The 26,587-nt window shown below is 46.2% G+C and overlaps 1 protein-coding gene across 1 annotated transcript in view; it reads right to left on the reverse strand.

Annotated features, from left to right (window-relative positions):
• Positions 1-23,518, reverse strand: part of LOC134355353 (calsequestrin-1-like) — a 46,442-nt gene extending 22,924 nt beyond the window's left edge. The window contains exons 1-4 of the mRNA XM_063065116.1: positions 23,038-23,518; positions 16,082-16,166; positions 15,678-15,778; positions 5,933-6,044 (exon numbers count right to left, since the gene is read on the reverse strand). Of these exons, the coding sequence (XP_062921186.1) occupies positions 5,933-6,044; positions 15,678-15,778; positions 16,082-16,166; positions 23,038-23,271 (532 nt within the window). The 5' untranslated portion in view covers positions 23,272-23,518. The remainder of the gene's footprint in view (positions 1-5,932; positions 6,045-15,677; positions 15,779-16,081; positions 16,167-23,037) is intronic.
• Between the last annotated feature and the right edge of the window lie 3,069 nt (positions 23,519-26,587).

Below are 26,587 nucleotides of genomic sequence, written 5' to 3' on the forward strand. Positions count from 1 at the left end.
CTCAAGCGTTTCAGTCCACTGAAAGTCATCCCTACAATTGCAAAGGTCATTTTCCTTGGTGAATACTGAAGCAAAGTATACTTCTGTTACCTCCTCTGGCTCCAAGCACGTGTTTCCACTATTGCACTTGATGGCTCCTATTCTCACACGGCACTTCCTTTTGCTCTTCACATACTTGCAGGGGTTTGGGGTTTTCCTTAATCCTGCTCACCAAGGCCTTCTTCTGGCTCTTTCTAGTTCACATAATTTCATTCTTGATCTCCTTCTCAGCATCCTTGTAATTTTCTAGGGCTCTAACCATACCTATTTTCTTGAACCTTTCGTAAGCTTTTCTTTTCTTCTTAACTAGATTTTGTACATCCTTTGTACACCATGGTTCTTTTACCCTACCAACCTTTCCTTGCCTCAATGGTACATACCCATGATGAATGCCATGCAAAGGTTCCCTGAACATTTGCCAATTTCTGCTGTGCATTTCCCTGAGAGCATCTGCTCATAATTTATGTTCCCAAGTTTCTGCCTAATTGTGACCAGTGTGTGCCTCAGGAATCTGTTCTGGGACCCCCTCCTCTTCATGACTTTTATAAATGACCTGGATGAGGAAGTGGAGGGATAGGTTAATAAATTTGCTGATAACACAAAGGTTGGGGATGTTTTGAATAGTGTGGAGAGATGTCAGAGATTACAAAGGGACATCAATAGAATGCAAACTGGGCTGAGAAGTGGCAGATAGAGTTCAACCCAAATAAGTGTGAGGTGGTTCATTTTGGGAGGTCAAATATAACGGCAGAATATAGTATTAATGGTAAGACTGTTGGCAGTGTGGGAGATCAAAGGGATCTTGGGGTCCGAGTCCATAGGGCACTCAAAGCTGCTGTGCAGGTTGACTGTGTGGTTAAGAAGGCAAACGGTGTATTGGCCTTCATCAACCATGCGATTGAGCTTAAGAGCTGAAAGGTAATGTTACAGCTATATAGGACCCTGGTCAGACCCAACTTGGAGTATTGTGCTCTGTTCTGGTTACCTCACTACAGGAAGGATGTAGAAACTATAGAAAGGGTTAATAGGAAATTCACAAAGATATTGCCTGGATTGTGGAGCGTGTCTTATGAGAGTAGGTTGATTGAACTCGGCCTTTTCTCCTTGGAGCGGCAGAGGATGAGAGGTGACCTGATAGAGTTGTATAAGATGATGAGAGGCTTTGATCATGTGGATAGTCAAAGGCTTTTTCCCAGGGCTGAAATGGCTAACACAAGAGGGCACAGTTTTAAATTGATTGGAAGTAGCTACAGAGGAGATGTCAGGATTAAGATTTTTACACAGAGAGTGGTGAGTGTGTGGAATGGGCTGCCGGCGACCGTGATAGAGGCAGATACGATAGGATCTTTTAAGAGACTCCTGGATAGGTACATGGAGCTTAGAAACATTGAGGGTTATGGATAACCCTAGGTAATTTCTAAAGTAAGTACATGTTCGACACAGCATTGTGGGTCAAAGGGCCTGTATTGTGCTGTAGGTTTTCTATGTTTCTATGTAATAGCATCATATTTCCCCCTACCCTAATTAAATGTTTTTTTTTCCAAATTGTTTGCTCCTAGCCCTCTCCAGTGCTATAGTAAAGGAGACAGATTTGTGATCACTACCTCCAAAATGTTCTCACACCAAGAGATCTGACACGTGATCAGGTTCATTTCCCAATACCAGATCAAGTACAGCTTCTCTTTGAGTTGGCTTATCTACATATTGTGCCAGAAGACCTTCCTGAATACACCTAACAAACTCTACCCATCTAAACCCCTTGCTCTAAGGAGACGCCAGTCAATATTAGGAAAGTTAAGATCACCCATCACACAATCTTATTATTATTGCATTGTTCCAGAATCTGCCTCCCTATCTGGTCCTCAATGTCTCTGTTACTACTGGGGGCTATATAAAAAACACCCAGTAGAGTTATTTCCTCCTTCCTGTTTTTGACTTCTACCCAGAACGACTCAGTAGACTTCCTCCTTTTCTGCAGTGGTGATGCTATTCCTGATTAGCAATGCCTCACCCCCACCTCTTTTGTCTCCCTACCTGTCCTTTTTGAAACATCTAAAGCCCGGCATATTCAGCTGCCATTCCTGCCCCTGAGACATCCAAGTCTTTGTTATGGCCACAACATCATAGTTCCACGTATTGATCTAAATTCATCAGCCTTGTTTATTATACTCCTTGCATTAAAATAGACACATCTCAAGCCATCTGGCTGAGTCCATCTTTGCTCAATCATCTGCTTATCCTGCCTCACAAACTCCCTACAAGCTGTCTCTACTTATGTGCCAACTGCCCCCTGCTCTGCTTCTTCACCTCAGTTCCCACCACCCTGAAAATCTATTTTAAATCCTCCGCAATAGCATTAGCAAACCCTTCTCCCAGGATATTGCTTCCCCTCCAGTTCAGGTTCAACCCATCTCACTTGTGCAGGTCACTCCTTCCCCAAAAAAGGCTCCAATGATCCAAGAACTTGAAACCCTGCCCCCTGCACCATCTCCTTAAGTCAACTATGCTATCTTCCTTTTCTGACCTTCCCTAGCTCATGGCACCAGGAGTAATCTAGAGATTAACACCTTGGAGGTTCCGCTCTTCAGCCTCCTTCCTAACTCCCTAAACTTAGTGTGCAGGACCTCTACCCCTCTTCATCCATGTCATTGACACCAACATGTATCACAATCTCTGGTTACTCACCCTCCCCTTCAAGAATATTCTGCAACCACTCAGAGACATCCTCGACCCTAGCAGTTAGGAGCCAATAACCTATCCTGGCATCTCTTTTGAAATTTGTAGGGATCAACATGCAGTTCATGTCCTACTCTGGATCCCTGAAGAACACTACCTGTCATGGATATCCAGCCAGAGCACGTCACATCAAAAACTAACATCTCTTTTCTGTGGAAAAGGCAATTCTGAATCCAAATGACCATGTTACTGTGGATCTCATGCATCTTAATCTTCTGGATGACCATACCATGAGGCATCTTGTCAAACACCTAACTAAAATCAATGTAGACAATATCTAGAGATCTACTTTTGGCATCTACCTTTGTCACCACCTCAAAAGACATGACCTGCCCCCAATGAAGCCAACTCACTGTGCCTTATCTGGCCATGCAGTTTGAAACATGAGTAAATCCTATTTCAAAGAAATCTTTCCAATAACTTAAACAACAGGAATTCTGCAGATGCTGGAAATTCAATCAACACACATCAAAGTTGCTGGTGAACGCAGCAGGCCAGGCAGCATCTCTAGAAAGAGGTACAGTCGACGTTTCAGGCCAAGACCCTTCGTCAGGACTAACTGAAGGAAGAGTTAGTAAGAGATTTGAAAGTGGGAGGGGGAAGGGGAGATCCAAAATGATAGGAGAAGACAGGAGGGGGAGGGATGGAGCCAAGAGCTGGACAGGTGATTGGCAAAGGGGATATGAGAGGATCATGGGACAGGAGACCCAGGGAGAAATACAAGGGGGGGGGACCCAGAGGATGGGCAAGGGGTATAGTCAGAGGGACAGAAGGAAAAAAAGGAGAGTGGGAGAAAGAATGTGTGTATAAAAATAAATAATGGATGGGGTACAAGGGGGAGGTGTGGCATTAGCAGAAGTTAGAGAAGTCAATGTTCATGCCATCAGGTTGGAGGCTACCCAGATGGAATATAAGGTGTTGTTCCTCCAACCTGAGTGTGGCTTCATCTTGGAGACCGGGTCCAACATATTATTCTCTGTAACTTCCGCCACCTCCAGCGAGATCCAACCATGAAGCACATCTTTCCCTTCGCCCCCCCCCCCCCGGCTTTCCACAGGGATACAGGGATCGCTCCCTACGCGACTCCCTTGTCCATTTGTCGCCTCCCCCCATCCCTCCCCACTGATCTCCCTCCTGACATTTATCCTCGTAAGCAGAACAAGAGCTACACATGCCCTTACACTTCCTCCCTTACCACCATTCTGGGCCCCAGAGAGTCCTTCCAGGTGAGGCGACACTTCACCTGTGAGTCGGCTGGGGTGATATAGTGTATCCGGTGCTCCTGATGTGGCCTATATACTGGCGAGACCCGATGCAGACTGGGAGACCGCTTTGCTGAACACCTACGCTCTGTCCGCCAGAGAAAGCAGGATCTCCCAGTGGCCACACATTTTAATTCCACATCCCATTCCCATTCTGACATGTCTATCCACGGCCTCCTCTACTGTAAAGATGAAGCCACACTCAGGTTGGAGGAACAACACCTTATATTCCGTCTGGGTAGCCTCCAACCTGATGGCATGAACATTGACTTCTCTAACTTCCGCTAATGCCCCACCTTCCCCTCGTACCCCATCCGTTATTTATTTTTATACACGCATTCTTTCTCCCACTCTCCTTTTTCTCCATCTGTCCCTCTAACTATACCCCTTGCCTATCCTCTGGGTTCCCCCCTCCGCTTGTCTTTCTCCCTGGGCCTTCTGTCCCATGATCCTCTCATATCCCCTTTGCCAATCACCTGTCCAGCTCTTGGCTCCATCCCTCCCCCTCCTGTCTTCCCCTAACATTTTGGATCTCCCCCTCCCCCTCCCACTTTCAAATCTCTTACTAACTCTTCTTTCAGTTAGTCCTGACGAAGGGTCTCGGCCTGAAACGCCGACTGTACCTCTTCCTAGAGATGCTGGCTGGCCTGCTGCGTTCACCAGCAACTTTGATGTGTGTTGCTTTCCAATAACTTCTCTGCCACTGATATGATTTGCTGGTCTATAATTTCCTGGATTATCCATCATCTGTATCTTCTTCTTGACCAAGGAAGAAATTTCACAGCTCACTAGTCCTCTGCGATCTTGCCTGTGTCTTGAAAACATACAAAAATATAGGTCAAGACCTCAGCAATCTCCTCTCTTGCCTCCTTCAATAAACAGGGATATATTCTTCAGGCCCTGGGGGCTTATTTTTCAAGAGATCTCATATCCCCTCCTTCCTGATCTCAAAATGCCCCAGCATGGTAGGATTCCCCACGTTGATCTCACTATCGTCCATATACTCTCCTTGGTGAATCTCAATGCAAGCTATTAATTTAGTACCTTGCCCACATCCTCTGATTCCAAGTATAAATTTCCTGCTTTATCCTTGAGTGGTCATGCCCTCTCCCTAATTATCCCCTTTTTATTATCTCCTTCTCTATCACATATATAACATCGAAACCCAGTTCTATTCCTCTTCGAACTAAGTCTCCGTGATGGCCACAACTTCATAATTCCATGAACTACACAGGACACGTCCATCTGCTTCACCCATAATGCTTCTTGTATTGAATCAGATGCTCTTCAGTCCCACCATGTTCATTTATATGGCTCTGTCTGTTCTTCCTTTCAAACTTGTCAGAACACCTCCCCTGGATCAGACCCACACTAAAAGCACTGTGCACAGCTTTGGACTGCTGGATTAGATCAAACTGGGTGCAGTGTGTGCAAGTATGATATCTAAATCCTTGGGTTCAACGATACCGGTGTACCATGTACATTTCTGGTCTCCATATCCCTTGGTTAGTCCACACAGGGAACACTACACAGTTCTACTCTCCCTTCCTCTGGGTCAGACCATACTGACAGCATCATGCACAGTTCTGACCTTCATATCCCTGGATTACATCACACTGGGAGCACTGTGTCCTGTTCTGATTTCCATATCTCTCAGTTAGACCATACTGAGAGCATTGTGTTCATTTCTGATCTTACATATTCCTGGATCAGACCACACCATGATCAACCTGTAAAGACTAAGTCTCTGTATCACATGTGAAACTCTTTAGATCTCCCTCTGTATTGCAGAGAAAGACAATCAAAGGTGCAAGATGACAATGCTGAGATGGCTGGCATGACCAGACAGAAGGGTGGAGCAGTCATTGGCAATTCCATGACTGCTAAAATCTTACGTTCTGAATCTTCATTCTTGAAGTACCCAACCAGCTTGATTTCATCCTCATTGTCCTCAAACGTTTCTAGTTCGCCCTCATCGTCGATCATCTCCACTGGGTCTTCCAGAACCTTTAGAAATACCAGCATGTCAGCAATCACTATCACGGCACAGAACAAGTCAACTACACACAATCCTCCCAATTCCACCTCCACCTTGCTGCTCTCCACCAGTCCCTCACCATCATTACCTCCCCGCATACCTGGACTCCCACATGACGCACTGATTATTGTTGGTCATGCGACCAGAGGATCTCCACCCTGTAGACTGGAAACCTGATATCCCAGTAGGGTTGGGCACAGGGTATCAGGATGGGTGCCTGTTTGGATGAGTAGGAAGAGGGTCTGGAAGGGTGAACTCCATGAACACTGGGATCTTGGAACACGTCCATTGCTGGAGGACTACTCTGAAGGTTAATGGGACCATAGTGAAAGCACTGCCAGAGGGGAAGAGTTGGAATGGTGGGGGTTACACCAACCAAGATCCCACCCCGGTTAGACACACTGGAAGATCTATTCCAAGTGCTCCTTTTATAGACTAAATTAGGGTAGAGTTACCTGAACCATGGATTTGAAGTTGTTCTACTTTGTCACCTTGCTGAGTGACTCCAGCAGGTGGTACACATTGCAATCACAGTGTGTTGATGGAGGGAGGGGTTGTTTAGGGAGGAGGAGGAGGGAGGGAGTTTTTAGGGCAGCAGATGGAGAGGTTGTTTAGGGCTGAGGGAATGAGTATTTAGGAAGCTGGAGAGAGGGAGTGTTTAGGGGGTGGAGGGAAGGAATGATTTGGAAGTTGGATAGAGAGCTGATAGAGCAGCTCCTTTGACCTGGATGGTGTTGGCCTTCTAAAGAGTTGTTGGAGCTGCAGTTACCCAGACAAGTTGAGAATGATCTATCACATTCATGACTTGTAAATGGGGAGAGCCATGGGATATCGGAATGTGAGACACACCGCACAAGATCTCCAGTCTCTGACCTGCTCCTAGAGCTATGATGTTAATCCATAGTCATAGGCTGATCTGGTTGATAGTCTATTTGGTGGTGACCTTAGGATGTTGATGGTGGAGACTGAATGATGGGATGTCAGTGGCTAGACCCGCTCTTGTTGGAGAAAGTCTTTGTCTGGCAGTTATGTAGTTGTAATGATACCTGTCACTTCTAAACTTTTATCTGAATGTTGTCTGGATCATCTGGAAAGTGGATGGGATCCAGGTGCAATTCCCCTAGGCAACAAAGAACCTCATGTCTCCTTGTTTGGCATGGAAGTCTTCAAATTTGAAACAAAGACTAAGGAGTTGGTAAGGCCATAAGACCATAAAATATAGGAGCAGAAGATAATGTGGTAAATTGGATCAGCAAATTTGCTGATGATACAAAGATTGGAAGTATAGTGGACAGTGAGGAAGGTTTTCAAAACTTGCAGAGGGATTTGGACCAGCTGGAAAAATGGGCTGAAAAATGGCAGATGGAGTTTAATGCAGACAAGTATGAGGTATTGCACTTTGGAAGGACAAACCAAGGTAGAACATACAAGGTAAATGGTAAGGCACTGAGGAGTGCAGTAGAACAAAGGGATCTGGGAATACAGATGCAAAATTCACTAAAAGTGGTGTGACAGGTAGATAGGGTCGTAAAGAGAGCTTTTGGTACATTGGCCTTTATAACTCAAAGTATTGTGTATAAGAGTTGGAATGTTATGGTGAGGTTGTGTAAGGCATTGGTGACGCCGAATTTTGAGTATTGTGTACAGTTTTGGTCACCAAATTACAGGAAGCATATTAATAAGGTTGAAAGAGTGCAAAGAAGGTTTACAAGGATGTTGCCAGGACTTGAGAAACTGAGTTACAGAGAAAGGTTGAATAGGTTAGGACTTTATTCCCTCACTCTTTTACGCTCCAGGGAATAAAGGTGTATTTGATAGAGGTATATAAAATTATGATGGGTTTAGATAGAGTGAATGTAAGCAGGCTATTTCCACCGAGGCTAGGGGAGAAAAAAAACCAGAGGACATGGGTTAAGGGTGAAGGGAGAAAAGTTTAAAGGGAACATTAGGGGGAGCTTCTTCACACACAGAGTGGTGGGAGTGTGGAATGAGCTGCCAGATGAAGTGGTAAATGCGGGCTCACTTTTAACATTTAAGAAAGACTTGGACAGGTACATGGATGAGAGGTGTATGGAGGAATATGGTCCAGGTGCAGGTCGGTGGGACTAGGCAGAAAAATGGTTCGGCACAGCCAAGGAGGGCCAGAAGGCCTGTTTCTGTGCTGTAATGTTCTATGGTTCTAAGTAGGCCATTTGGCCCATCGAGTCTGCTCTGCCATTCAATCATGGGCTGAGCCAATTCTTCCAGTCATCCCCACTCCCCTGCTTTCTCCCCATACCCTTTGATGCCCTGGCTAATCAAGAACCTATCTATCTCTGCCTTAAATGCACCCAATGTCTTGACCCTACAGCCACTCATGGCAACAAATTCCACAGATTTACCACCATCGGACTACAGTAACTTCTTCACATCTCTGTTCTAAATAGACGTCCGTCAAACCTGAAGGCATGCCCTCTTGTCCTAGACTCTCCTACCATGGGAAATAATTTTGCCATATCTAATCTGTTCAGGCCTTTTAACATTCAGAATGTTTCGATGAAATCCCCCCTCATTCTCCTGAACTCTAGGGAATACAGCCCAAGACGTTCTTCATACGGTAAAACTTTCATTCCTGGAATCACTCTCGTGAATCTTCTCTGAATTCTCTCCAATGTCAGTATATCCTTTCTAAAATAAGGAGCCCAAAACTGCACACAATGCTCTAAGTGTGGTCTCATGAGTGCCTTATAGAGCCTCAATATCACATCCCTGCTCTTATATTCTATACCTCCAGAAATGAATGCCAACATTGCATTCACCTTCTGCACCACTGTCTCAATATGGAGGTTAACCTTTAGGGTATCCTGCACAAGAACTCCCAACTCCCAAGTCCCTTTGCATCTCTGCATTTTGAATTCTCTCCCCATCTAAATAATAGTCTGCCTGTTAATTTCTTCCACCAAAGTTCATGACCATATACTTTCCAACATTATATTTCATTTGCTACTTCTTTGTCCATTCCCCTAAGCTATTTAAGTCTCTCTGCAGGCTCTCTGTTCCCTCAACGCTACCCTATCTTTGTATCTTCACAAATTTAGTCACAAATCCATTAATCCCATAGTCCAAATCATTGACATACAATGTAAAAAGCAGCAGTCCCAAAACCGACATCTGTGGAACTCCCCTGGTAATCGGCAGCCAGCCAGAAAAGGATCCCTTTATTCCCACTCTCTGTTTTCTGTTGATCAGCCAATGCTCCACCCAAACTAGTAACTCCCCTGTAATTCCATGGGCTCTTATCTTGCTAAGCAGCCTCATGTGCGGCACCTTGTCAAAAGTCTTCTGAAAATCCAAGTACACCACACCTACTGCATCTCCTTTGAATATCTTGGTGACCAAACCCGGCTCTAACTTGGGACCTGCTGACCTCTAGACCATGCAGTTGCCAATTTGAGATCTAGAGAAGGGGAGGTTTCAATTTTCAACCACATGAAAGGCCAGTGCTCGCTGCCTCTGAGGGCCACCAGCAGCCAGGGTGGGTAGGAAGTTGGTTGTAGCATGTGGATGAGAAAAAGCAGAGACTACCTGGGACATTCTCTCTTCTCGTCCCACCCATCAGTAACAATATAAAAGCCTGTAAGTATGTACCATGCAGCTCATGGACAACTTCTATACTACTCTTAACAGACTCTTAAATGGACCTCTTGTCCTATAAAAGAGACTCAGCCTCAAGATCCACATCTTTCTGATCTTGCACCTTATTGTTTACCTGTATTACACTTACTTTGTAGATGTTACACATTATTCTATATTCTGTGTTTTATAAGACCATAAGACCATAAGATAAAGGAGCAGAATTAGTCCATTTAGCCCATTGAATCTTCTCCACAATTTCATCATGGCTGATCCAATTTTCCTCTCAGCCCCAATCTCCTTCCTTGTATCTTCTTCCCTGTATCCCTCATGCCCTCACCAATCAAGAATCTATCAATCTCTGCCTTAAATATAGTATCTTCCGTTATGAAAACTGATGCAAAATACTCATTCAGTTCATCCACCATTTCCCTCACCCCCTTTACTACCTCTCCAGCATGTTTTTCCATCGGTCTGATATTCACTCTCACTTCTCTTTTACACTTCATGTATCTAAACAAACTTTTGGTATCCTCTTTAATATTATTGGCGAGCTTACTTTTGTATTCCATCTTTCCTTTCTTAATGGTCTTTTTAGTTGCCTTATGTTGTGTTTTAAAAGCTTCCCACTCCTCTAACTTCCCATTAATTTTTGCTCCATTATATGCCATCTCTTTGGTTTATGCTGGTTTTGACTTCTCTTGTTCGCCACAGTTGTGTCATCTTTCCTTTAGGCCATAAGACCATGAGACATAGGAGCAAAATTAGGCCATTTGGCCCATTAACTCTACTCTGCCATTCAATTATGGCTGATCCTCATTTCCCTTCCTCAGCCCCACTCCCTGGCCTTCTCCCCATAACCTTTGATGCCATGTCCAAACAAAAACCGATCAATTTCTGCCCTAAATACACCTAATGACAGACTCCACAGTTACCTCTGGTAATAAATTCCACAAATTCACCACCATCTGGCTAAAGAAATTTCTCTACATACTTATTTTAAATGGGTGCCCCTCTATCCTGAGGCTGTGTCCTCTTGTCCTAGAGACTCCCACCATGGGAAATGTCCTTTTCACATCTACTTTGTCTAGGCCTTTTATCATTCAAAAGATTTCAATGAGACCTCCCCTCATCCTTCTAAATTCCAGTGAGTACAGACCCAAAGCTATCAAACATTCCTCATACAATAACCCTTTCATTCCCAGAATCATTTTTGTGAACCTCTTCTGAACCCTCTCCAATGCCAGCACATCTTTTCTTAGATGAGGAGCCCAAAACTGTTCACAACACTCAAGGTGAGGCCTCACCAGTGCTTTATAAAGCCTCAGCATCACATCCCTGCTCTTGTATTCTAGACCTCTTGAAATGAATCCTAGCATTGCATTTGCCTTCCTCACCACCGACTCAACCTACAACTTAACCATTAGAATGTTCTGCACAAGGACTTCCGAGTCCTTTTGCATCTCAGAATTTTGGATTTTCTCCCCATTTAGAAAATAGTCTGCACATTTATTTCCACTACCTAAGTCCATGACCATGCATTTGCCAACATCATATTTAATTTGCCACTTTCTTGCTCATTCTCCTAATCTGTCTAAGTCCTTCTGCAGCCTACCTATTTCCTCAACATTACCTCTCCCTCCACCGATCTACATATCACCTGTAAACATTGTAACAAAGCCATCTATTCCATCATCTAAATCATTGATATACAACATAAAAAGAAGCAGTTCCAACACCAACCCCTGTAGTCAACCAGAAAAGGATCCTTTTATTCCCACTCACTGCCTCCTTCCAATCAGCCAATGGTCTAGCCATACTAGTAACTTTCCTGTAATATTATGGGCTCTTAATTTGGAAAGCAGCCTCATGTGTGTCACCTTGTCAAAGGCCTTCTGAAAGTCCAAATATACAACATCCACTGCATCCCCTTACTCTATCTTGCTTGTAATTTCTTCAAAGAATTCCAGCAGTTTCAGCAGGCAAGATTTTCCCTTAAGGAAGCCATGCTAATTTTGTATCTTGTCCTGTGTCACCAAGTATTCCATCACCTCATCCTTAACATTGACTCCAACATCTTTCCAACTACTGAGGTCAGTCTATAATTTCCTTTCTGCTGCCTTTCTCCTTTCTTAAAGAGTGGAGTAACATTTGCAATTTTCCAGTCCTCCGGTACCATGCCAGAGTCCAATGATTTTTGAAAGATCATTATTAATGCTTCCACATTCTGTACCGCCACCTCTTTCAGAACCCTAGGCTGTAGTTCACTTATGTACCCTGAGGTCTTTCAGCTTTTTGAGCACCTTCTCCTTTGTAATAGTAACTGCACTCACTTCTCTTCCCTCACACCTTTCAACATCTGGCACACTGCTCGTGTTTTCCACAGTGAAGACTGATTCAAAATACTCATTTGGTTCATCTGCCATTTCTTTGTCCTCCATTACTACCTCACCAGCATCATTTTCCAATATCAACTCTCACTTCCCTTTTACTCTTTATGTCACCGGAAAATACAATTTGCCTACAATTCGCCTACCAACACAACCGATTGACAGATGATGCAATAGCCACTGTTCTACATACCATCCTTACACATCTGGATGCTATGTGAGAATGCTGTTCTTGGACTACAGTTCAGCATTCAACACCATTGTTCCATCCAGGCTCGACAAGAAGCTCAGAGACCTCGGCCCTGACCCTGCCTTGTACAGCTGGATCCTGGACTTCCTGTCAGATCGCTAGCAGGTTGTAAGAGTGGGCTCCCTCACCCCCACCTCTCTGACTCTCAACACAGGAGCCCCTCAGTGCTGCTTACTGAGTCCCCTCCTTTACTGCCTGTATACTCATCCACAGCTCCAACCTGCTAATTAAATTTGCCAATGACACTACATTAATTGGCCTTATCTCAAACAATAACGAGGTGGTTTACTGGGAAGAAGTAATCTCTCTGACACAGTGGTGTCAAGAAAACAAACCCTCCCTTAAAGTCAAAAAAACAAAGGAGCTAGTTGTAGATTACAAGAGGAATGGAGACAGGCTAACCCCTATTGACATCAATGGATCTGGGGTTGAGAGGGTAAACAGCTTCAAAATCCTCAGCATCCACATCACCAAGGACCTCACATGGTCTGTACACATCAGCTGTGTGGTGAAAAAGGCACAACAGCACCTCTTTCACCTCAGACGGTTGAGGAAGTTTGGTATGGGCCCCCAAATCCTAGTAACTAAGCATTTACTCAGTAGACCGACATAGTCTGTAGAAGTCAGGCAAAGCTGCATCAATTTCATGGATCCTGACTGAATTACAGAGGAGGAGGTGTTTGCTATCCCAAGGCAAATAATGGTGGATAAATTCACAGGGCCTGGTAAGGTGTTCCCTTGACGCTATGGGAGGGAGGCAAGTGCAATATTTGCCATGGCACTGGAAAAATATTTAAATCATCCTTACTGACAGGAGAGATACCTGAGGATTGGAGGATAGCCAATGTTGTTCCACTGTTTAAAAAAGGCTCTGAACGTAAACCAGTAAATTATAGGTCATGGAGTCTGACATCAGTGGACAGAAAGTTATTGGAAGGTATTCTGAGGGACCGAATATGTAAGTACCTGGATAGACATGGCCTGATTAAGGACTGTCAGCATGGCTAAGGACAGGTCATGTCTAACCAATCTTATAGAGTTTTTCGAGGACATTACCAGGAAAATGGATGAAGGCAAGGTAGTGGATGTTGTCTACCTGGACTTTAACAAGACATTTGGCAATATCCAGCATTGGAGATTGGTCAAGAAGGTTCAGTCACTCGGCATCCGATATGAGGTAGTATATTGGATTTGACATTGGCTTTGTGGGAGAAGCCAGAGAAGGGTAGTCGATGGTTGCCTCTCTGACCTGTGACTAGTGGCGTGCTGCAGGGATCGGTGCTGGGTCATTTGTTGTTTGTCATCTATATCAACAATCTGGATAATAAAGTGATCAACTGGAGCAGCAAGTTTGTGGATGACCGCAAGATTGGGGGTGAAGTGGACAGTGAGGAAGCCTATCATGGCATGCAGAGGTATCTGCATCAGCTGGGAAAATGGGCTGAAAAATGACAGATGGAACTTAATGCTGACAAGTGCGAAGTTTGCACTTCGGTAGGACAAGCCAGGGTAGGTCTTACACAGTGAATGGTATGGCAATGATGATGTGGAGAATAAAGGGATCTAGGAATACAGGTCCAAAATTTATTGAAAGTGGCGTCACAGGTAGATTGGTTCGTAAAGAAAGCTTTTGGCACATTGGCCTTCATAAATCAATTTACCAAGCGCAGGAGATGGAATATTATGCTGAAATTGTTTAAGACATTGGTGAGGGCTAATTTGGAGTATTGTGAGCAGTTCTGTTCATAGAAACATAGAAAACCTACGGCACAATACAGGCCATTCAGCCCACAATGTTTTTCTAAGACCTACTGTATCCAGGAGTCTCCTAAAAGACCCTGTCATTTCCGCCTCCAACACCGCCACCAGCAGCCCATTCCACGCACTCACTACTCTCTGCGTAAAAAACTTACCCCTGACATCTCCTCTGTACCTACTTCCAAGCACCTTAAAACTGCGCCTTCTCGTGTTAGCCATTTCAGCCCTGGGAAAAAGCCTCTGACTATCCACATGATCAATGCCTCTCATCATCTTATACACCTCCATCAGGTCACCTCTCATCCTCCGTCGCTCCAAGGAGAAAAGGCTGAGTTCACTCAACCTATTCTCAAAGGCCATGCTCCCCCATCCTTGGAAATCTCCGCTGCACCATTTCTATGGTTTCCACATCCTTCCTGTAGTGAGGTGATGAGAACTGAGCACAGTACTCCAAGTGGGGTCTGAACAGGGTCCTATTTAGCTGTTTCATTACCTCTCGGCTCTTAAACTCAACCCCACAGTGATGAAGGCCAATGCACCATATGCTTTCTTAACCACAGTCAACCTGCGCAGCAGCTTTGAGTGTCCTATGGACTCGGATCCCAAGATCTCTTTGATCCTCCACACTGCCAAGAGTCTTACCATTAATACTATATTCTGCCATCATATTTGACCTACCAATTTGAACCACCTCACACTTCATCTGCCACCTCAACCCAGTTTTGCATCTTATCGATGTAACCTCTGACAGCCGTCCACACTATCCACAGCACCCCCAACTTTGTGTCATCAGCAAATTTACTAACCCATCCCTCCACTTCCTCATCCAGGTCATTTATAAAAATCAAAAAGAGAAGTGGTCCCAGAAACATCCTCTTCACATCCACTCTATCAAGGGCTTTTAGCATTCAATAGATTTCAATGAGATCCCCCTAATTCTTTTAGGTTCCAGCAAGTACTGGCCCAGAGCCATCAAACACTCCTCAGCTGATAAGCCTTTCAATCCCGGAATCATTTTCATGAACTCCTTTGAACTCTCTCCAATATCAGCACAACCTTTCTTAGATGAAGGGCCAAAAAATGCTCACAATAGCCCAAGTGAGGCCTTACCAATGCCTTATAAATCCCTCAAGCAGATTCTATAGCAAAAAACAGGGCAGCATCGTAGTGTAGTGGTTAGCACAATGCATTACAGTACCAGCGAACTCAGGAATTCATTGTCACAGACGGCTGTGGAGGCCAAGTCATTGCGTATATTTAAGGTGGATATTAATCGATTTTTGACAAGTCAGGGCATGATCATTATGGGGAGAAGTCAGGGGAATGGAGCTGAGAGGGAAATAGATCAGCATGATCAAATGGCAGAGCAGTTTTGATGACCTGTATGGCCTAATTCTGTTCCTATGTCTTATGGTGTTATGGTCTTATAGTCTCAAACCAAACCAAAAATGTGGTGCAGAGAAGGGTGGCCTAGTGGTGTTCAAATAATGGAACATTGAAAAAAGATGGAGTGGAAAAAGAATCACTGTACATATAGCAGAAGCCGTCTGGTAATCTCCCCACCATCAACCCCATCACACCCGGTCACTTACATCCAGGAGGAACTCCACTATAGTGTCAGCTGCCAGCTCGCCATCATATTCGATCACGTTATCCTCCTTGAAGACATAAATGCTGCCTTCTTCAACCAGACCTGTAACAGGACATTGTTCAGCGGAGGGGCACAGAGGGGGGAAAGGGAGATCAGTCAGGCAAGTTCTATCTGAATGGGACTCACCTCCTTTCCTTATCCTCCCACCCAACATCATCAATCCACTATTACTGCCTCCCCTCCAACTCAGAATTCCTCATCCAACTTTCCCTCCTACACTCCGCTACCATCTTCTCCTCCCCTTCCCCTCCACTCTCCACTCCTCTCTCTTACAATAGCCATTTCACTAACGCCTTCCTGCCCCCTCTTTCCTCTCAAGTACATGGGGAAATTGAGTGAACTCACCTAGTTTCTTTGCAACAGCCTCATCCTCCTCTGCGTCAACCAAGCCAAACCCAATGTTCTTATCTTCCAAGACCTGTGCTGCCAGCTGGTGGGTGGGAGAGAATCAGAAACAGGCTTATTATCACCGGCATATGACATGAAATGTGTTAACTAGCAGCAGCAGTTCAATGCAAAACATAATGTAAAAGGAAAATAAACAAAATAAAAATAAATAAATAAATAAATAAATAAATAAATAAATTTTATTCAGTATCTTTATACAGTATACGTATATTGAATAGACTAAAAATCATGCAAAAAATAGAAATACTATATATTTAAAAAAAGTGAGGTAGTGTCCAGGGGTTCAATGTCCATTTAGGAATTGGATGGCAGAGGGGAAGAAGCTGTTCCTGAATCACTGAGTGTGTGCCTTCAGGCTTCTGTATCTCCTACCTGATGGTAACAGTGAGAAAAGGGCATGTCCTGATTGCTGGAGGTCCTTAGTAATGGACACTGCCTTTCTGAGACACTGCTCCTTGAAGTTTTCTATGTTTTCGATGTTTTTCCAAGATGTCATAGGTCCATTGTAGGCTAGTACCCAAGATGGTGCTGACTAAATTTACAAACCCCTGCAGCTTCTTCCACTCCTGGCAGTAGCTCCTCCATACCAGACAATGATGCAGCCTGTGCTCTCCACTATAGAATCCTATATAAGTGTCATAATCCGGTCCGTAAACTCCATATTCCTGTTCACAGTCCGGTCCATCGAGCCTTGCTCCAGCTTTTCCTTTCTACCCTGTTTCTGTCCTTGTTGAGTTAATTGCGGCAGCTGACGCTAATTGGGGCTGGCTGCATAAATATTTCCAGAGACCAGGGCTTGGTTGCTGGATTGTTCTTGTCCTTACTCCTTGTATCCCTTGCTCTGCCTTCTGTTTCCTCGCCTGAAGCCCTGCCTTGTCTTGCCGGTAACTCTCGCCTCACCTGAAGTTCTTGTCTTGCCTTGCTTTGCCACTAGCCTTGCCTTGTCTTGCTGTCTGGTCCCAGAGCCACCCAGTACCTAGCTCCCTTCTTATCCCTTGTCTCTGCCCGGGTAAGCCAGGCTGTCTTGCCGTTACCTGGGGTTGGTTCTGTCCCTTCCTGTCCCTTGCCTCCGCCCAGGTAAGCCAGGCTGTCTTGCCGTTACCTGGGGTTGGTTCTGTCCCTTCCTGTCCCTTGCCTCTGTCGGGTGGTGATCCGCGCCCTGCCCAGGAGGAGCCTGCCAAGCCTCGCCTGGCCTGGCCTCAAGTCTCCTGCCTCCTGCCAAGCTTCGCCTCAAGTCTCAAGTCTCCTGCCTCCAGCCTCCAGCCAAGCCTCGCCTCAAGTCTCCTGCCTCCAGCCTCGCCTCATCTCAAGTCTCCTGCCTCCAGCCTCGCCTCAAGTCTCCTCCCTCCAGCCTCGCCTCGCCTCAAGTCTCCTCCCTCCAGCCTCGCCTCGCCTCAAGTCTCCTCCCTCCAGCCTCGCCTCGCCTCAGGTCTCCTGCCTCCAGCCTCGCCTCGCCTCAGGTCTCCTGCCTCCAGCCTCCAGCCTCGCCTCGCCTCAGGTCTCCTGCCTCCAGCCTCCAGCCTTGCCTCGCCTCAGGTCTCCTCCCTCCAGCCTCCAACCTCGCCTCAAGTCTCCAGCCTTGCCCCGCCTCGCCTCAAGTCTCCAGCCTCGCCCCGCCTCGCCTCAAGTCTCTCGCCTCAAGTTTCAAGCCTGTAGATTTCTGCCTCGTCCTGCCTGCCTGCCAAGCCTTGTCCTTGCCTAGTTCTGGGGTCCGAGCCAGAGGCAAGACCCAGGTACTGGGTCCTTGTCCAGTCTCTGGCTCGGAGTCCAAGCCCGGGCTCCTAGCTCTTTTGTCCAGTCCTGTTCCAGGTTCCTGGGTTTCCTGTCCATGTCCTTGCCATTGCCCTGTATCCTAGTCCTGTCCCTAGTACTTCAGTGTCTGTGTCTTGCACTTGGGTTCGTTCCCAGCCACCGCCCTTATGACAAGAAGTTTTTGAGTGTATTTGTTGGCATACCAAATCTCTTCAAACTCCGAATAAAGTATAGCCACTGTCTTGCCTTCTTTACAACTGCATCGATATGTTGGGACCAGGTTAGATCCTCAGAGATCTTGACATCTAGGAACCTGAAACTGCTCACTGTCTCCACTTCTGGTCCCTCTAAGAGGATTGGTATGTGTTCCTTCGTCTTACTCTTCCGGAAGTCCACAACCAGCTCTTTCCTCTTACTGACGTTGAGTGCCAGGTTGTTGCTGTGGCACCACTCCACTAGTTGGCATACCTCACTCCTGTACACCCTCTCGTCACCACCCGAGATTCTACCAGCCATGGCTGTATTGTCAGCAAACTTATAGACGGTATTTGAACTATGCCTAGCCACGCAGTCATGAGTATATAGAGAGCAGAGGGTTACTTAGTGCCCAGATCCTGATCCCCAAGTGGCTAAGAAAGATTGAGGGCTGGTACAGTAAATAAGAATAGTCCATCGGAGTGGTCATCTACTGAATGAAGACCATTTTAAAATTTACATTAAAGCCAAAATTCAGGAGAACTAATCAAAGACATAACAAGGAGCCTAAAATCCAAGAGATCTGTCATATATTCAAGAAAAGACCCTAACGGCTCAGCACTTTAATTGTGTTCCTAGTGATGCTTTCTCGAGCCTGGCTGATTCCTGTTGAGGTTTTGGAGTTTTGCTGAGATCTAAGGACAAGTGTGACATGTTGATGAGTTTTTGTTCAATCTTTGGATATTTGCTGGTCTTCTGGGAACATTTCCCTGAGGGGCCCATGTCGATTCATTCGGTCCTTGTTCAGTTTTGAATTAGCAGAGAATCCTTGATAAACTTTGGGTTGTTTTGAGTGTTTGGTTCTGATCAAAGACCCAAGAAAAATACAAGAACTAGACAGAGATTAAGCCACTTACGACAAAATCTGACAAAGGCTTAGTCACCTTCAGTAAAGACCCAATAATGATTTGGGAAACAGTGTATTTGATCATGAAGTTTTGGTAAAGTCTTGTGGAAGTCTCAGCGATGAAGAATACACACAATAGCAAATGTCAACATTTGTGAATGTATCTAATGAAGATCCTACAGGGCCCCACTGTAGTTTCATTAAAATCCAGGAATGTGAAGTTTCATTCAGGGCAGAGACCCAGTTCACAATGGGCTAGCAGGACAAGAACCAATTACCAAGGTTCAGTAGGGGATAGCTAGAGCATCACCTAAAGCAGGCAGCTCCAGGGAGGGATCTATGGTCCCCAGGATCAGAAGACCCTCCACAGCCTGATGTACCAATGAGGGAGCACAACAGCCCCAATCCCTGTAACCAATGCTGCTTCCTACACTCCTCCCTGTCTCTTTATTTTCTTCCAGCCCCTACAGTCCTCCCTATTCTGGAGCCTCTTAGGCCCCCACATACCACCCATTGTTACCAGCTCTGACTTTGACATATGCTCCATCACCACCAATCCGGAGTGGAATTGGTGAGGTGTACACTGATAGTCTGGAATATGTCCATCAGGAAGGAGGAAGTGTTGGAAATTGATGTACATGAATTGGACAGATGCTCTTGTCCAATGAAATCTATCCCAGGGTGGAAGCAAGAGAGGAGACAGCTGGAATTCTAACAGACATGTTTACATACTTTTTAGCCATTGCTGAGGTACCGGAAGATTGGAGGGTGGTAATGTTTTTTTCATGTTCAAGAGGGTCAGTTGGGTTAAACCTGGGAACTACAGAACAAGAAGTCTTGCATCATTGGTCAGGAAATAATCCTTAGATAAAGGATCCTTGTTCACTTGGAAGGGCAGGGACTGTTTAGGAGGTGTCAGCATGGATTTGTGCATGGGAGATCATGTCCCACAAACAAAGTTTTTCTTTGAGGATAAAACTGAGGAAGTCAGGATGGTAGATGTGGGTTACATACACCTTAGTTAGGCTTTTGACAAGTTCCTGGTGGTAGGCTGGTCCTGAAAGTTAAAGCACGATGATTTTGAGATATATTTGAAAACTGGTTCTAAACCTACCTTGGTGATAGGAGGCAGAATGTAAGGTAATATAGGTATTTATCCCACTGAAAGTTTGTATCCAGCAGTGTACCACATTGGTAAGTGCTGTAACCATTATTGTTTATGGTATGTACAAATAACTTGGTTGAGAATGTAGTGATATGGTTCATGAATTTTCAGATATTGCAAAGAGTGGAGCAAGTTGTGAAACAATACAGAGGGATGTAGACCAGCTTGAATGTTGGATAGGGTGAAGGGAGACGGAATTTAATCCAGAAAAGTATGGTCAAGTACTTCGGCCCTTTAATTCTGGCAGGGCATATATAGTAAATGGCAAGGATAAAAGAAGCTTTGATGCGGAGAAAGTCTTTGGTCAGCAAGTTTACATGGGTAGAGTAGTGAAGACAGGATTTAGCTTGCTTGCCTTCATAAGCAGGGGCATTGCAAATAAATACTAGAATGAAGCATTACAGCTGTACGATACATTGGCAAGGCCATGTTTGGAATATTGGGTGCATTTCTGGTCACCACTATAGAAATGTTGTGGTAGTGTTAGAGAGAATGCAGAAGAGAATCACCTGGATATTGTCAGGAATGGTGAGCTGTAATTATAAAGAAAGATTGCATTGGCTGGGTTAGTTCTTACTGACCAGTAGAGGCTGAGAGGTGAACTTATAATGGTTTGTAAGATTATAGAGACATAGATAGGATCGATGGGATCTATATCCCAGGATAGGGTGGTCTAAATTTAGAGGGCACAGGTTTAAGGTGAGAAGGGCAAATCTTCAAGGGGACCTGTGGGATCAGTTTTTCACACAGAAGGCAGTTGATGTGTGGAACGAGCTGCTAGTTGCAGTGATACAGGCTGGTACAGTAACAACATTCAAAAGACACAGATAAATAGGAGGGGCCAAATGAATTCAAATGGGGCTCACTCAGGTAGGCATCTTGGTCGGTGTGGACCAGTTGGGAAGGGCCTGTTTCCATGCTATATGACTCTTGACATAGAGGTATATAGGGAGTGAAGGAGGTTAGAGAGACGCAGGGGGTGGGTTTGTAGGTACTGGTAAGGGTCACAGATGGGGGCAGTTTCTAGGGGGAACAGTGTGATATAGTTTTACAGCAGAGGAAAATCCTTCTAGGATTGGACTCTCCTACATGGGATGTAAGACTATTCAACTTATACATGACCCTCATCATTTTATAAGAACCTCTATAAGTTCAACCTCAGACTCCAACACTCTGTGAAAACATTTCCAGCCTATCCAGCTCCTCCTTATAATTGAAGTCCTCTGGTCCCAAGAACATTCTTTGAAACCTTTCTGTACCTGTTCTGATAGAATAACATTCTTCTTGTAGATAGTGACCAGAACTACAGTCAACACCAACATATTGTACAGTTCAAACGTGCTGACCCAAGTCTCATAAATCCCCTCCAGTTCTGACATTCCTCTCTATCACTGTAACCTCTTCTAGCCTCTATACTCTGCCCTGTCTCTATAACTCCTTGCAACCCCTACACCCCTCCCTGTGGCCTCTACTGTCCTTGTAACCCTTTTTGGCCCCTACAGCCCTCCTTGTCTCTATAACTCCTTCCAGCTCTTAACCCCCTCATTGTCCCTGTAACTCCCTCCGTCCCCTACACTTATCTCCATCTCTGTATTCTTCAGCCCTACAGGCCTCTCAATCTCTCTAATCCCTTTAGTGCCAACACATGTCCTCATCCATATAACCCCAACAGTCCATACGTCTCTCCCTGCCTCTGTAACCTCCTCTGGCCCCCACACTACTTTTTGTCTTTCATCCCTCCCTGTCTCAGTAAACCCTCCCTCCCCTACACCTCTCCCTGTCCCTCTATCTCTTCCAGCTTTTGCACCTCCCATGTCCCTGTATCTCCCTGCTGGGCAGCTTGTTCTGTTTTATGATGGGGAGGGTGAAACTGAAGCTGATGTATTTGACTCCAGGGCTGGCAACCCTTTACTAGTGGGTCCATGAGGGGTTTGAATGACCATTCTGCTGCTCTAGATTGGCTAATGGAAAGAACAGCCTCGCTCCTCACTAAGAATTGTGACAGGAATCAGAAAAAGCATCCGAGTGTCCAGGCTGTATGTGTCCGGGAATGCTGCCCAGTACATGACGAGGGCAGGGATTCGAACCCTTCACTGTACCAGCTGTAGAGGAGGAGTTGTGTGACGAGGTCAACATATGATACACACAACATATGACTCTGGGTTGTGTTACTTGCGCCCTGCAGCGCTCCGTCCTGCAGCCAAGGTGTCAGGTTCAAGCAATTTTAGGTCTCAGAGGCACGTGTAGGATTAGAGACGCCTGGGTACAGGCCATCCGTAAAACTGTTTCCAAACTGGCAGTGTGTGTGGTGTGTAACTAGGGGCTGGGTGGTTGTGCAGGGCATTTAAACACACACACACACACACACACACACCTCTTTTTCTCGCCCTGGGTCAGAGATACGGAGACAAGGAGAGAGGAAGAGATGGACATATTAGCAGTGAAATGATACCATGCTCATTCGACATACATTATTTTACCTATCACGCGAGTGATCATTTGACACACACGTCCATATACAGCCACATACACTCACACACATGCAGAGACGAACTCACATGAGTTTATATATATATATATATATACACACACACACACACGCACGCATGCACAAACACCCATTTGTGTATCGTGTATGCCCGCGCACAAGAATCCTGTTGCTCTGAGCTGTCCCACACAAGCCCAGACCACATTCAGAGCTGAGCCTTGCTCCTTGCCCCGGCGAATACTGAAATATTAAAATAGCAGTTTTCAGTAGGCAAAGGAGACTCCCCCCCCCCGCCCCCAAACATCTCCCCCACCTCCAACATCAGGGCTGTGGACGGTTCCTTCGTGGGGTCCACAGCCCTGCTGGCGCCTTTTGCCTGTCCGTACCTCCAGCGTGAGCTCGTCCCATTCAAACTGCTTCATGGAGACCTTGTCATCGCCTACGGGCTCGTGGTAATACAGGCAGAGGATGTCAAACTTCTTCAGGACTTGCTTATAGTTCTTTGAGGAAAGGTGGATGACCCGGTCTTCGCCGTCGTACTCAGGGATATTGATGCCCTCCTCCGCCTGGCTCAGGGCGAGGGTAGCGGCCGACAGGAGGAGCAGCCAGGGGCATCTCATCGTGCAGCTGGAGAGCTCTGGGGAGGGCGCACAGAGAGAGAACCCTGAAGCAGAGATAGAGATAGGGGCAGCCTCGGACGGGGGAAGCAGAAAGCGGGAACTCGGGAAATCTTCAGCCGCACGCTTGGACTGCGCCGAGATGCAAGGAGGAGAGCAAGAGCCTGGTCAAGCCAGCTGCAGCCTGAAGCCGTGGCAATATGCTGGGTGTGGAGATTCTGGCTCTGGCAAGGAGGCTGCCTCACGACGAGGGAGCTATACACCCATATTAAGGAAAATGACCCAGGACAGAAAGCAACACTTCTAAAAATAAAGGAAGCTGAGCCCAGGAAAGAAGGAGCAAAGGATCGCGCTGCCCCGTCGCAGCCAAGCAGCGCGGCTCACACCCCAGCACCGAGAAAATTAATACGTTGCTTGCGCGGGGGAATTAGAGAGAGAGGTCGACCCATAGGTCAGCAGGCAGGGAGAGTGAAGGAGGAGGTGGCAAGGAGAAGGGCAGACGGGGGATGAGTGGCCGGTGGCAGCAGTGCTGGGGGGAACAATGGACATCGAGGAGATGGGGGATGAAAATAATGATGGGGTAAAAGTGGGTGGCCAAGTATATATGCAAAGAGAGTGTAAGTAGGTAGAGGGAGAGGCAAACTAGGAGCACATCCAGTGAGAGCGAATGTGACCAATGACCAATGGTTTCAGAAAGGGGAGGCAAGGGAGACAGAGAACCGATGAGTAGATACTGTAGGTAGAAGAAATGACGGTGAGAGATGGTATCTCGAAATTATATATGCAGAGAAAGAGTCGGGGAGCGAGAGAGAGGAAAATACAGATGAACAGGTAGATGGAAGTGTTGGTGGGCAAAGTTAAGTGGAGACAGGAAATGAGGATCTATGGAAGCGTGGGCGGAACAGGTGAGGGAAGGAAGAAATTTTGGAAGAAGAGAGAGAGAGAAAGAGAGATAGAAAGACTGATGAATGGAGAGGGGAGAAAGAGAAAGGATGGAAGGAGAAGAGATGGATGTAGGGAGGAGGGAGGATGGACGGAGGGAGTACAGAAAGAGGGGTGAATGGATATAGGAGGGAGGAAGGAGGAATGGAGGGAGCGGGGTGGATGGTCAGAAAAGGGGAGATGAAATGTGAGGAGGATGAGGCGAATGTGTCGTGAGTGGTGGGTGTGCTGTTCCAGGGGACATGGCCATCTCTCTGCTGGGTTTGATTAGGTGGCTCCAGTTTCCATTGAAGCTGCTTTTCAGTTTGTGATGTCACTGGGCTGGGGACGAGGCAGAGAATGGGAGACTGGGGCTGGAGAGGAAGAGGGAGAGAGGACACAGGCAGTGAGAAAGACCATGAGCAAGAACAAAACATGGGTGAGGTGGAAGATGGAGAGAGAAGGGAAGGGAGAAAAAGCAGGATGGAAAGACGAGGGAAGTGCGGGGGTATGGGTTAGCAGGGGTTTTGAGGGAGAGCAGGATTTGGGAGAAAGAGCACAGATGGGCAGAGAGCGGGGTGGTGTGAGAGGGGGTTTGGGGAAAAAGAGCAGGAGTGGGGAGTGAGTGGGTAGCGGGCATATGGAGGGTTTTTTGGGGAGAAAGAGCATGCCTGGGAAGAGAGTGGGTTGGGAAAAGTGTTGTGGGTGGGGAGAAAGTGTGTAGGTGGGGGTAAGAATGTGAGGATAGGAACAGAGTAGGGGCAGAGTGTTTGGTGGGGAGAGGATGGGGGGAGAGCATGGGATTAAGGAGAGAGTGGAGGGGTGGGGAGGGATAGCAGGGGTATTGGAATGGGGGAGAGAGCAGTGGTGGGGAGAGTGAAAGGGCATGTGGGCAGAGAGAATGATGATGGGAATAGAGAATGAGGGTAGCAGAGAGAGAAAATAAGTTCATGACCATAAAACATAGGAGCAGAATTTGGCCATTCAGCCCATCAAGTCCACTCTGCCATTACATCATCTGATCCCAGATCCCAGTCAGCCCCATACACCTGCCCTCTCACCATATCCTTTGATACCCTGACCAATCAGGAAACTATCGCATTGCTTTCTCAACTCTACCTACCCCTCCACCTATCTTCGAATCATCCACAGACTTTGCCACAAAGCCATCGAATCCACTATCTAAATCATTGACAAACAATGTGAAAAGTAGCAGTCCTAATACTGATCTCTGAGGAACACCTCAGAGCGAGCATGGGAGAGAGAAGAAGTGGGGAGAGAGCAGGTGTGGACATTGGCCATAACAACAATGTTTACCAGCATTGGGGAGTTGAGGGTGGACCCCATCAGAGAAGTGCTGGTGTAGAACACCAAGCAATGGAAAGATGGACCCGCTGGGTGTCCAGGATTGGGACCACCTTATGAAACACTGATCACACCTCCTGAGGAGAGCCCCACCTAGGCTGGGGGAGAATGAGATGGAAGGGGGGCAGGTTGACAGGTTCAACCCCCTCTACATGAGTCCCACTGTAAGCAGGATTCAATTCAACACTCATCAGCTATGTTCAAATCCCAGCCAGGCTGAGCTCACATACGATATGCTCTTGTAAATATAGCCCTGTGGATTAAATTACTGCCAGCAAACTATTCTACAGAATGCAGGGAGAGCAGCAAATGTCGGCAATCTGCCCAAAAACAGATGGAGCACAAATTCATTTGTTTTACACGTTCTCCCAAACACTGGGAAGTGGGAAGGATACCTTGTCCCTCACCCCATCAATCCGCACTCCAAATGGTCCCCACCCCTTCCCATTCACTCCTTCATCCAATTCCCATGGGCCCAACTCTTTCTCATTCTCTCCCAAAGTCCAATCCCAATGGACCTTACCTCTTCACATTTACTATCACCGCTCAATCCCAATGGACCACAACCCCGCCTATTCAGTCCCAGTATTCCTTACTCCCATGGACCCCAACTCTTTCCATTTACCTCCATCGTCCACACTCTACAGTTTCCACCTCTTCCCATTCACTCCTACAGTCCACACTCCCAACGAAGCTGGCCGCTTGCCATTCACTTCCGGTGTAAACAATGCGAGAGGTGACAGAGGTAGGGAGGCATATAGGAGTTGAAGGGGTTTACATTGTTAGGGAGGGTGTAGGAGCCAGGAGGTTTACAGGAATATAGATATAGGTGCTGCAAAGGCTATAGAGATTATAATGGTGTAGAGGCAAGAGGGGTTCATACAGATTAAAATTAATGTAGGAGCTGGATAGGGTTACAGAGACAGGAAGGTGTGTCAGTGCTGAAGGGGTTTACGGATTCGGTGGGATGTGAGGGCAGAAGACTTCACAGAAACAGGGGAACTGTAGAGGCCACAGGGATATGGATGGATAC

The sequence above is a fragment of the Mobula hypostoma genome, chromosome 13, assembly GCF_963921235.1.
Source record: "Mobula hypostoma chromosome 13, sMobHyp1.1, whole genome shotgun sequence".
Lineage (NCBI taxonomy): Eukaryota > Metazoa > Chordata > Chondrichthyes > Myliobatiformes > Myliobatidae > Mobula > Mobula hypostoma.